Source organism: Ammospiza caudacuta, chromosome 1 (assembly GCF_027887145.1).
Source record: "Ammospiza caudacuta isolate bAmmCau1 chromosome 1, bAmmCau1.pri, whole genome shotgun sequence".
In the NCBI taxonomy this organism is placed as follows: Eukaryota; Metazoa; Chordata; class Aves; order Passeriformes; family Passerellidae; genus Ammospiza; species Ammospiza caudacuta.
The window spans coordinates 2,451,154-2,463,080 of NC_080593.1; the positions used below are offsets into that span (position 1 = coordinate 2,451,154).

General features: G+C 45.9%; 1 protein-coding gene across 1 annotated transcript in view; it reads left to right on the forward strand.

Moving 5' to 3' along the window:
• The window catches only part of WNT3A (Wnt family member 3A), a 99,170-nt gene extending 97,000 nt beyond the window's left edge, over positions 1-2,170 (forward strand). Inside the window, exon 4 of the mRNA XM_058811455.1 lies at positions 1,691-2,170. Within this exon, the coding sequence (XP_058667438.1) occupies positions 1,691-2,170 (480 nt within the window). The remainder of the gene's footprint in view (positions 1-1,690) is intronic.
• Positions 2,171-11,927: the final 9,757 nt, after the last annotated feature.

The window sequence follows — 11,927 nt, forward strand, 5'->3', positions numbered from 1 at the left end:
GCCTGCAGAGGTCTTTTTACTCTAAGTTTTGTTCCTTGACTCTAGGACATTTTACAGGTGTCAGACCATGACGTGAAATCCCACAGATGTCACACCATGACCTGAAATCCCAGTATTTTAGAAAGCACTGGTGTTTTCCATCGTCACCATTCCAGCACCCATGGGACAGCTCTTCCAGGCCTCCATACCTGAGTGTTCCCAGCTAAACCTGAGCCATGGGCAATGTTTCCTATCAGTTCCCACAGGAACTCCAACCCTACTGCTCCTCCAGGAGTTTTGATTAAGCTCAGGGTGATTATATGAGCAAAACCTTCTGCGGTTCTCCCTCCTCGCTAATTGCAGCCAGCTCTGTGGCGGGTGATACTCGGTAAATAACACAGGAAAACACCTGGTGAGCACCAAGGTGCTGATTCATGGCAAATCTCATGGACTCAGGCCGGCACTCGCCTGTTCACGTACCCAGAAATTTGCTGATCACTCTGGAAATGCAGATTATCAAGTTGCATAAGGTTGTCTCCCACCCAGAGTACTGGAGGGCAACACCTCTGTTTATTTAAACTCGTTATATAAGAGGTAAAAACAAGTAGCAAAGCTTCTGGGATCAATAATCACCCTCCCATTTATCCCAGGAAAGTGGTTTGTGTTGAAGCCTGAGCCTTTAAAATCAAAAGTAGGGCTCTTATTATTTTTTTTTTTGTCCTTTGAAGTGATTTTAGAAAAATCATAACCCTGGCTTTAAAATAAAAACAAATCCCTTTTCAGTTTCTGAATGTAGCCATAGCAAGGTTTGAACCTTGTTTGCTTAAGTAAACACAAAACATATGTAAAGGATGGAGTTCTGTTCTAGATAGTTAGGACACTTCATCTTCCTATTATTTCCAACAGAAAAGCTGCTATTTTCATTTATGAAGGCATTGTTTGAGTAACTTTGGGCGTTCTTTGCTTCTCTGCCCACATGTGTTTGAATTCTTTTCCTGTGTGACAGCACTGTAATATTCCCACATGAACATTGATAAGACAGAAGTTAATAAATCCCCTTGGTGAAAGTTTTTGGTAAATCCTTAAATTTGAGCTGGGAGTTAGAATCAGTCACTGAAAACCGTAAAGTACAGAAGCTTTATGTCTTAGACCCAGCAGTGACTGGGGGAATAAGAGGGTTTTTGTTCACAAGAGTATAAATATATCTATGCAAACATCCATAATTCCTTGGAAAATCATGGCCAAGTGGCAGAATGTCATAAAGAGTTTTAATTACAGGTTAACTGTCACAGACATCTTTTATGGAAAATCCATTCCTTAGGATTTTTCCTCCTGAGAAGCTGAGAGGCTTCAGGAACAAAATGTAAATATTGATTATCTGCTGCTGTGGAATGCAACAAGTAGATTTTTGATTGGCCCATCTTGGATGTTTATAATTAATGGCCAATCACAGCCCAGCTTCCTCGGACAGAGAGCCGAGCCACAAACCTTTGTTATCATTCTTTCTTTTTCTATTCTTAGCCAGTCTTCTGAGGAAATCCTTTCTTCTATTCTTTTAGTATAGTTTTAATGTAATAGTCATCATAAAATAATAAATCAGCCTTCTCAAACATGGAGTCAGATCCTCATCTCTTCCCTCATCCCTCAGACTCCTGTGAATGCCGTCACAGTTAATGTCTTCCTTCTCCTTTTCCTTTCTTCTCTTTTGCAGTCCATCATTGAGCTGATGCACCTCAAGTGCAAGTGCCACGGGCTCTCGGGCAGCTGTGAGGTGAAGACCTGCTGGTGGTCCCAGCCTGACTTCAGGGTCATCGGCGACTACCTCAAGGACAAGTATGACAGCGCGTCCGAGATGGTGGTGGAGAAACACCGGGAATCCCGCGGCTGGGTGGAGACCCTGCGGCCCAAATACAACTTCTTCAAGGCCCCCACTGAGAAGGACCTGGTCTACTACGAGAACTCGCCAAACTTTTGCGAGCCCAACCCCGAGACAGGCTCCTTCGGGACCCGCGACAGGATCTGCAACGTCACCTCCCACGGCATCGACGGCTGTGACCTTCTGTGCTGCGGCCGCGGGCACAACACGAGGACTGAGAAAAGGAAAGAGAAGTGTCACTGTATCTTCCACTGGTGCTGCTACGTCCGCTGCCAGGAGTGCATACGAGTCTACGACGTCCACACGTGCAAATAAATCAGGTGTAAAACCCCCCTTGGCCGGGCTCCGAGTGAAGAAATGGATTTTTTGAGCCTACTTCCTCTGAGGTTGCATCCGTGAGAGAAGTCTACTTTTTTTGGATATTAAAAAAGAATAAAAACTGGACAAAAAAATTTAAAAAATAAAAAGGCTAAAACTGGTTGGATAGAATAGGTCTAATGACTTCTGGGCTATCCCGAGGTACATCTGGCAGTCACACAAGTTCTGCCCCGACGCCGATGCCTCCGGAAGGAGAGCAGCTCTTTCCACCAGCCCACAACACCGAGCTGGAAGGAAGAGCATTAGCAAAAGCATGGATTTGCTCTGCTCCCACCCACCTGAAGTGACTCGTGTGATTAAGTGTCCTTTGAAAGACTTGCATCTTCCTAAGCATCTCCTTTTCCCTCAGCCAGGCAGAGGCTGTGCTGAACAGCAGCACTGAGCACTCAGAGAGATCTCTCTGCAAACCCCAATGGCCAGACTGTGTGATATGAGCAACAGCAGCAAAAGAAATAAAAGCAGATAAATTAAGGATTTTTAAAATAAAAAACATGACTACTTCTTTGCTTTTGCCTTGGAACCAGAGAAGTCTACAAATATTTAACAGAGCTGGAGAGTGGGCAAGCTCTTGATGTGAACTTTTTAGCGTAGTAGCTTCTGCCAGATTGGACTGTGGCAATAGGATCCTGTGACATCTGTAGAAAGGGAAGGAGGGAGAAGAGGAGGGAGACAAAGAGAGAAAACTGCTGATGACTTCCTGTAAACTCTCTGTTGGCACACAGGTGATGTGCACAGTATGGAAAAGTTCAGTGTCTTGTGTGTGAAGTGAAGAGGACTCTGTGTGCATTGAGGAGGACACAGTCCCACAGCTGGGAATGCTGCTGCAGCTCTCCACCTGGCATGTGGCTCAGCCAGTGAGTTTTCCTTGGAAACGTGGTGCAGTGAATCTCTGGGGCTGTTCACTCACTCCTGAGCACAGGACATCCCTCTCCTCAGCACCCCAGGGAAAGCATGGCAAGGGACAGTGTTCACCCTTCCCACCTCGCTGGGGAGGTCTGTCACCAGCAGTGGAAAGTGCACTTCGTTCTTCCACTCTCTGCACCTGATGCAGGCTCCCCAGGCACTTGGCAGCAGCCTGAGCCCACAGGTCTGTTGGGAGCATGGATCTGAAGGACTCATTGTCACCCATTAATTGACACAAGGGTGAAGCAACCCACCACCACCTCCAAGCTGGAGCAGTCTCAGACTCAAGCCAAACCTTGTCCCACAGCTAATTCCTACAGCCATTCCCACCTGTGAAAGTGGCACAGATTAAAATGGACAAAACCCAGAGTGTGAGCCAGCCCAGAGTTTGGGTAGGTTTGGACACAGAGCCAAACCCCAGCTTTGCAGCGCTGGCCCATCTCTGCTGCTCACCCTGAGTGCCCATCCTGAGTGCTTCCAATTCCAAATCAGGATCACAGTTCACAGAAACAGGTCTCACCTCCTCCGTGGGCATCAGGAATTCCTGCAGGGGATCAGGCATGAGCTCAGCCCACCACCTTGGTGTTTACAGCACTGGAACCCTGCTTGGGCCATTCCTGGTCAATACTGGGATAAATGAGAGGTGAACCAAGCACAGTCACAGCCTGTTTTAGCCCCAGATGCACTTGCCCTGTGTCCTCTCTGCCTCACCCCTGCTTTTGGGTTCCTATCCTGGAAAAAGGACAATGGATGGGTGTTTATTCTGTCTCTTCAGCACAGGAAGGGAAACAGGGCATGAGTTAATTCCCATTTCATGGCGAGGTAATCATGGCCCTTGGCTGGATCACTCCTGGAAATCTTTGTAGAGAAATCAGAGTGCTGCTCTCTCTGTGTGTGTCAGCCTTTTCCCAGGAACCAAAGGAGGGAGTATGCAGAAGAAGAAGGGAACAAACAGAGCTTAATCCCATCAGAGAGAAAACAGGAGGAAATGATGCCTCCAAGGGCTGGCTCTGACTCACAGCGTCTCCTGGGACTACTCCTAGGCTGGTGCAGTTTATGCATCACCCATTTGTCTCGGGGCTGTGCCCAAGGGCACAAGTAAGATTTGCTTATTGATGGAGGCACTTCTATCAGTGCTTTGCAAAAAAAATAAAAATGCTGCAGTGAAATGAGAGCAGAAGGAGAGAGGAGATCGAGAGAAGCAAAGAAAAATATGGGGAGAAAAATCAATCTGTGACACCTGTCCATGTGAACACTGCACATCATTAATGGCCACACACCACGTGGAGAAGGCAATAGGTCACTGAAAACTTAAATGAAGATCAATTAAGGGATGTATAACTGATTTTCATAATGCAGTCTTGGAGAAAAGGAAAACTTAATCATGGGAAATAGAGAAGGAAGCCACTGCAGGGGGAGATTGCACCTGTAACCAACATTCAAACACAATCTGTCAGGAAAGCAAATGCTCCAGAAAGCCACACAAGGGGTGGAAGACATTGATAAATTGGAGAGGATGGGATAAGGGAAGATACATCTGATTTACTTAATGTGATGCAGCGCAAGCAGCCACAATGAGAGATGTCAGACACGTCCTACCAGGAACTTCTGCCTATAAATGGTGACGCAACAGTGGAAATTCAAATCACTGCAGGCCACCACAGTCCCTTCAATCCGTTGACTTCAGCGGGGTCACGCCCACAACTGGTTCTACCTTAAGATTTTTAAGCCAAGTGGTTTCAAACTCCTTCTTTTATATCATACCAGTGAAGGAATGGGCTGCAGGATTTGGCTTCCATGAGTGGGAGCTGGAATCTGCCCTCAGCCCATCCACAGCGTGTTCACATCCACCATTTCTGCTTTTGCACCAGAGCAAGCCCAGCATCACCAGCAGGTGAAGCTTTTTGGGAAGCAGAGGGGAAAAAAAATTGAAACTGGGCATTTGCTGAGCAATTGCCTCTAGAGGTGAACAAATTTTGACCGCAACAGTGGGATTTACTTCATCCGGTCTAAGCTATTTATCTAATTTTCTGCTGGGATCAATGACAAGAAACAAACTCAGAGGTGATTCATGGTGTTTAGGATGGTACCTAAGTTATGTTTGGTTAAGTGCCCTCTGGGTGTATCTGTGACTTCAGCTGCTGAGCTCGGAGCAGATAATGAGCTCTTCCATGGGTCCAGACTGATGATGTGAAATCCACCATGAGTCAAGGAGGCGAAGCTACAACCTGATCATCATCTGAGATGGGCTGGAAGCTGTGCTCCTTCCCTCCAAGCTGGGGTCACACTGGAACCAGCTCAGTGGTTGGGGACTCCTCCCCATCCAAGGGGATTTTAACAAAGCCTGTGGGTGCTTGTTTGGGTTTGTTATGTAATTAATCATCCCTGTGGTGATCCAATGTAAGGGGCTGAGCAGCTGCTACTAAAGTCGATGAAAAATGCCTGAGTGAATTCTGTTCATCACCCTGAGCACACCCAGGGGGTTCCAGTCCTGGGTGTGACACTCCCCATCCCTGAGGGGGAAAAAATCCTGCCAGGGGTCTGGGAGCTGGGCCCATGGTTTTGGAGAGGGGGCCTGGGCCATTGCTCACTGCTACACATGAATTTGGGAGGTGTCTTTGGAAAACTGAGATCCCTCTCCACTGCCCACACTGAGTGTCTCAAGTCAGGGTTTCCACTGCACCAGTGAGAAAATTTAGCCAGTGATGAGTGAGGTGCCATCCTTCCCTACAGGAGATGGTCTGAATGCCACCCAGAGGTGCCTTCTGCCTCAGCTTCTCCTGTGAAAACAGCAGGACACTACTTATGGAAGGGTCTTGGCATTTCACTCAATAATACAAACATCTGGTGACATTTTACAGGTGCCCTACAGTGTCCTGTTGGGGTCCAGATGTTGTTTCAATGGCCTTAGACCCACACAGATCATAAACCTGGGCAGAGACATATGGGTGTCCAAAATAACCCAAGATGTGTTTGTGTAGCCAATTGAATTGGGCGCTTCTCTGGATGTGGTTTTCTGTCAGACCTTCTCCCTCACCTTGGTGTAGTGCTCCAGTTTATAACCAAAAGGAAAACATCATTGATTTCCCACAAATGGGACTGGCCATCTTCACCTCTGTGCTCCCTGGTGTCCTTCCCTGGTGAGGTTTGTCCTCAGGCAGATGGTTTGTACCAGGGGTGTCTCTGGCAGGATGGGGGAAAGGGACAAGGTGTCACCCAACAAAGGAACAGATGTGAAAAATAAAAGTGAGAAAGGGCCATAACTCCATCCTCTCCCATGCTGCTATCCAGCCTCTCCTTCAGCTGAACAGATGGGTCAGATCAGTTCCACATCCAGCTTATTCAAGACAGTGGCGTTACCTGCGAGGGGTGAATTTGGCCTCATCTCTTTTCTTTCTATGAAAGAAATGGAAAGTTTAGGAGTTTGGTTGTTTTGTTGGGTTTTGCTCTTTTTTTTTTTTTTTTTTTTTTGCCCTTAGTTTGGTTTAGTTTTAGAATTTGGGGGCTTCTCTTTCTCAGAGAAAATGAAAATATGGGGAGGGAAGAACATTTTTGATGCTTGATCCCAGTTATCTCACTGAGTGTCGTGCCCAGCACTGACAGTCTTCTCCAAAGCATTTTGAAATCTCCCAAATTGCTTCCACTCCTCATGGGAAGCTTCACGTGCAGAACTAAAGCAGTTGGGATTTAATATTTGGAGGGGATTGCAGAGACAACCACACCACAAAATGCAATATGGCACAGAAATCCCTGAGTCAGCACCGACCACGTCAGCCCTGCAGTGCTGTCGTCTAAGCTGAGCTCTGCAGATTTTCTGTATTAACAAACCCCAGAAAACAATTTCTTCTGCCTCTCAAACTCAAATGTTATTGGTGTTTTCATTGCATTCAGAGGTATTGCCACAGAAATGTCCCTGGATTATGTTACATTTGTCATGTGTCTTCATATTCTTATCATGCCCCCATCCTTAAATTAATATACAGGAGAAAAACTCTGAGCTTTGGGTCACTTTTTTTAATTTTTATTTTTAGCTTCAAATTGGTTTCAATGCTGAAAATCTGGTGCTTGATGTCGCTGGGGATATTCAGGTTTGCAGCATGAGCACTCTGCAGGAGCTGGGAGCTGTGAATCCACTCCCAGGGTCTGCACTATGGAAATTACTCCAGACTTCCCTTGATGCTTTTACAAAATCCATTTGGGAGGATGAAAACAGGGCCATGAAAGGCACCAAACCCAAGTGCCCTGCTCAGATCTGTCATTCCTGAGCTCCAGCAGCTGCTGGGATGAGATGTCAGGGAGTGTTGGATGAAGGGAGAGAAGGTGGGCTGGGCAGGACAAGACCTCATCTCTTCTTCATACCTATAATTTCCTATTTTCTACCTCCCTCCAAGCCAAATCTTGGCTGCTTTAGTTGTGACTTTTCATCATGGGAGTCTCTCTTTTTTCCAGATTTCCCCTCTCTCACTGGAAGCAGCGGTGGCATCTGGCTGAATTGTTTTATCCACACCTCAACCCTTCCATCCTCCTGTTCCCTGCCCTCCCTGGTGTTCTCCAGCAAAGTTCCTGCTCTGCAGCTCCTCACTCCCAGTTCAGGTCTCCATAAACACCTGTGGGGTGCAGATTCCTCAGTTTGGTGGGAAATGGGGGCTCCTCTGGCCTCCATTTCAATGAAAGGGTGTTTAATCCTCATTCCTGCCCCTCTCAGTGTCTTCCTGGCTTGGTTAAGTTTCCTTAAGTTTCCAATTTCCCACTTTCCTGCATTTTCCAGAGGGTTCTTTGGTGCATCTCCACTTTGGAGGAGGAGACTTTTTTCTCAAGCATGAACAAGAGGCCAGGAGTTGATTCCCAGGCAGTGGCACCTACAGTGGGGTTTGGAATACAAAGTTAGATTTTTAAAGGCAGGTATCTACATGTGTGCTAGGTGCCTAAACCCCCATAGAAACCAAATTATGGGCTCCATTTGCCTAAACCCAGCATTTAGGGCTGAACTAAATTATTGAAATAGGTGTCTAGAGCCATCTGGGATGCTCCAGGTTACCCCAGTGGCTCCTGAAAGCTACTCTGGAGGAATGTGGGATTCCCTTGGATCCCAGGGCATATTTGGAAGGCCCATGCAGATGGTTCTCCATCAGAGATGGGTGTTTAGATGTCTGAATCCCATGCAGACACAGGCTTGTGTGTGTCTTCATCCATGAGCAGGATCCCACTCCAGATTCCAAACTCTCTTTAGATTCTCTGAGGTGGAAAACTGGTCAAGGTCTCAATTCTCACTTAAACCAACCAAAATCAGGCACAAGTGTCTCAAGGGGAGCAGAAGGTGAACCTGTTCTGTAAAAATAATTGTTTTAATCTACTTTACTGCCTGGTTTATCATGGCTGTGACCCCAAGGGAGCATCTCTGCTCTTCCTGCTGAGGAACACATAAAGGGAATGGACAGGTTCCACCAAATCATCCACAGGCAAAATCCTGCCCTTAGGTGGACACCACCCAGATGGAGAAAGCTCCTGAAGCCACAAGGGTCTGATCCACCTCTGTGATCTCCTCCTCTGTCTCTGTGGACCTTTACTTACACCAAGGAAGGTCTTGGACAGCCCTGCATGGAAGTGGGGAAAGCGTGAGGAGAAGCTTTCCCCGTTTCCGTTCCTTTTACGAGTTTCTTCTTATTATTTATTAGTATTTATTTATTTCTCTCCATTCATTCCACTCCACCAAAAATCCTGAAGGCAGATCTGCTGCAGACACGGGCTGAGCAAGCAGCTGAGTGTCACCCATGGTTTTGAGGGATGGTGTCAGAGCTTCTTGCCAGCATTTGCCACCTGCTGCTGCCCCTTGGAAAGCACAAGAGGTTTGAGATCAGCCCCCCCAAAAACTCCAAAATCAGATAAAATCCTCCTGATCTCTGCTGTAGTCCTGGTTGTCCCCGTCCCCAGCTGATGGCAGCTCAGCCTTCACCTCCTCATCCCAGTGGGATCCCACTCCATCAGTCCCTTGTGGCATCACTTTCTGTCCCTCCCAGGACCCAACCTGCCCAAACAAGCCCTGCTGTAGCTCTGGACTCTCTGACAAGCCCACCAGCAGTGTGGAAGACACAAAACACAAAACCTGCAGCACCCCAGGGGATTCCCCCACGGTACAAAACACGCTTGTCCAGCACTCAGGGACAAGTCTCTTCTTGTGAGTGGTTTTTTTTTGCTGTTGCTTTCCCTTCCCACAGACTGTCTGCCTGATTACATCGCCTCCTTCAAAGCTCCATCACTGTCTGTGACCCCTGCCCTCACCCCCGTGTACAGATTGCATGTATGATACAACCTGGAATTCCAAAGCTATTGTACAAAGTAGAGTTGTCACCTTTTTTTCTTTTTTTTTTTTTTTTCCTCCCTCTCAGTATTTTGTTAAATCTGATGATTTTTTTATGATTATTTATTTTATGAATAAATGTATATATTAGTAAGAGTATATATTTGCTGAAATAACTCATCGGGACAGTGTTGTTGCTCTGCTGTTGTGCTTGTGACCTCATTGGCTTTTACCCCATTTTCTACTGACAGCACATTAGCAATGTCTTGTAACTGTTTTTTGTTACCAGTTAAGTTTGATAGATGTGTTGACTTTATAATTAAAATCTAAAAAAAAAAAAAAAAAAAAGTGCATTAATTTTAATTAATTCTGCGTTTGGGTGCTTTTTCCCAGTGTTCACTAGTGTTGACTGGATGGAATTTCATAACACAGGCTGAAATTCAGCTGGGTTGTAAGAAATGAGAAATAAGGTTATGAGAATAAAGTTATGAGAAATAAGAAATAAATATTACTTCCTCTTGTGGGACAGGAATTGTGTGCTTTGGAAGAAGAGATTGTCACTTCTACTGTCACCATTTAACTCATGAACAGTTCCTGTGGGAGGTGACTACACAAATATAAATAAAACAAATCCATTTTAACTACCATGAGTCCGTTTCTCAGCTGAACATCACCATTCCGGGACCCAGCTTCTTCCCCCAGAGCAATAAAAAGCCAACATGGCAAAGGGATGAGTTTTCACAATGTCTCTGGAAGAAGAAGAAATTTCATGTTGGTTTTGCCAATTCTAATCACTCCTTCCTTCCTCTGTTATTACTTTAGGTTGGGAGCCTTGAACCTGCTCTAAAACCAACCTTGATAACTTCTTTATAACTGACAGAGGGATTTAAACACATCCAGAGATTTATCCCAATTATTTAAACCACAGACCTGAGCTGGAATAAATCACCTTCTGGAGAAATCTGCTTTCTTACAGAGGCTCTAAATGAACACACCTATAAATGTGTTCATTTATAATTTATTGTATAAATGTAAAACAGCTTTTTCCTGGGAAGGGAGGTGGGCAGCACGCTGGGACAGAATATCCCCCTCCCAGAAACATGCCTGGCTTTGAGCAACACAGGCCAAACACCACAGAGAGCTTTCAGCATTCCGGGCTCAGCATATTTTCCAGAAATAAATGATAAACATTCTTATTAAAGAGCACTTGAGATAAGCGTATTTGTTAAGCTGTGTTGCCTGCTTTGCCAGGTTTGAGCAAGAATCTTTTTTTCCTTTTTTTTTTTTTTGAACCTAAATAGGAAAAACTAAGACATGAGTGGACATCTCAGTTACTCTCAGCTTACAGATACTGTGAGCCCTTCCAGATCATTTTAGGAATGAAATAAAACAGTCTTATTAACTTATTGCTGCCTCATGACCTGGACTTTCCATTATTAGGGAAACTCTTGAAGTTTCCTATTGTTTTTGTAGAATTATTCCCCCATGGGAAGGCAGCACAAACTACGGTCACATTTAGCCATGGCAATGGCCTTTGCTCAAGACAAATCAGCTCACAAAAGTCACCCAAAACTGCTCCACAACCAAGTAGGAGATATTTGACACGAGAGCCAAGAGTCAGACCTCATCCCCAGGCATAATTTAAGGACTGAGGTGCTGCAGAGAGGTACCAGGAGCCTGACAGCCAGAAGATTTGAGAGCTCCATGTTCCTTTGAGAAACAGTGCACTGAACTTGGTGAAGCTTGGTCACCATCAAAAAAAAACTCATAGAATTAGAACTGGAAAGAGAATTAGATTTAGAATTAGAATGAATTAGAATTAGAATTTTAGAATTAGAATTATTAGAAATAGAGTGGTTTGGGTTGGAAGGGACCTTGAAGTTCATCTCATTCCAACCCCCTGCCATGGCAGGGACACCTTCCACTATCCCAGGTTGCTCCAAGCCCTGTCCAACCTGGCCTGGGACACTGCCAGGGATGCAGGGGCAGCCACAGCTGCTCTGGGCACCCTGTGCCAGGGCCTCACCACCCTCACAGCAGAGAATTTCTGCTGTATCTCACCTAATTTCCCTCTCTTCGAGAATGAAGACGTTTCCCATTCTCCTGTCACTACAGTTCCTGATGAAGAGTCCCTCTCCAGCTTTCATGCAGCTGCTTCAGATCCTGGAAGGTGCTGCGACCTTCTCCCCAGGCTGAACAGCCTCACATTTCTCAGTCTTTCACCTCAGCACTGATTGAGATACTCCTCAGCAAACCATGGCCAGGTTCACCCTTCTGGTAGCACTTCATCCCCTCTCCTGACTGCTTTCCTTGCACAAACAGCACCTCAAACCAGCCTGGAATGTGCCAGATCCACAGGAACCGTGCAGATTGTTCTGTACCTGAGTTCTTTGCACCAGTCTGGTGGAAACCAACCACTCCCAATGTGAGTGATGCCTCAGGTTTGAGGTTTTATATTTTCAGATTCTGTGCTGCTTTAGTGTGTGGGTCTGA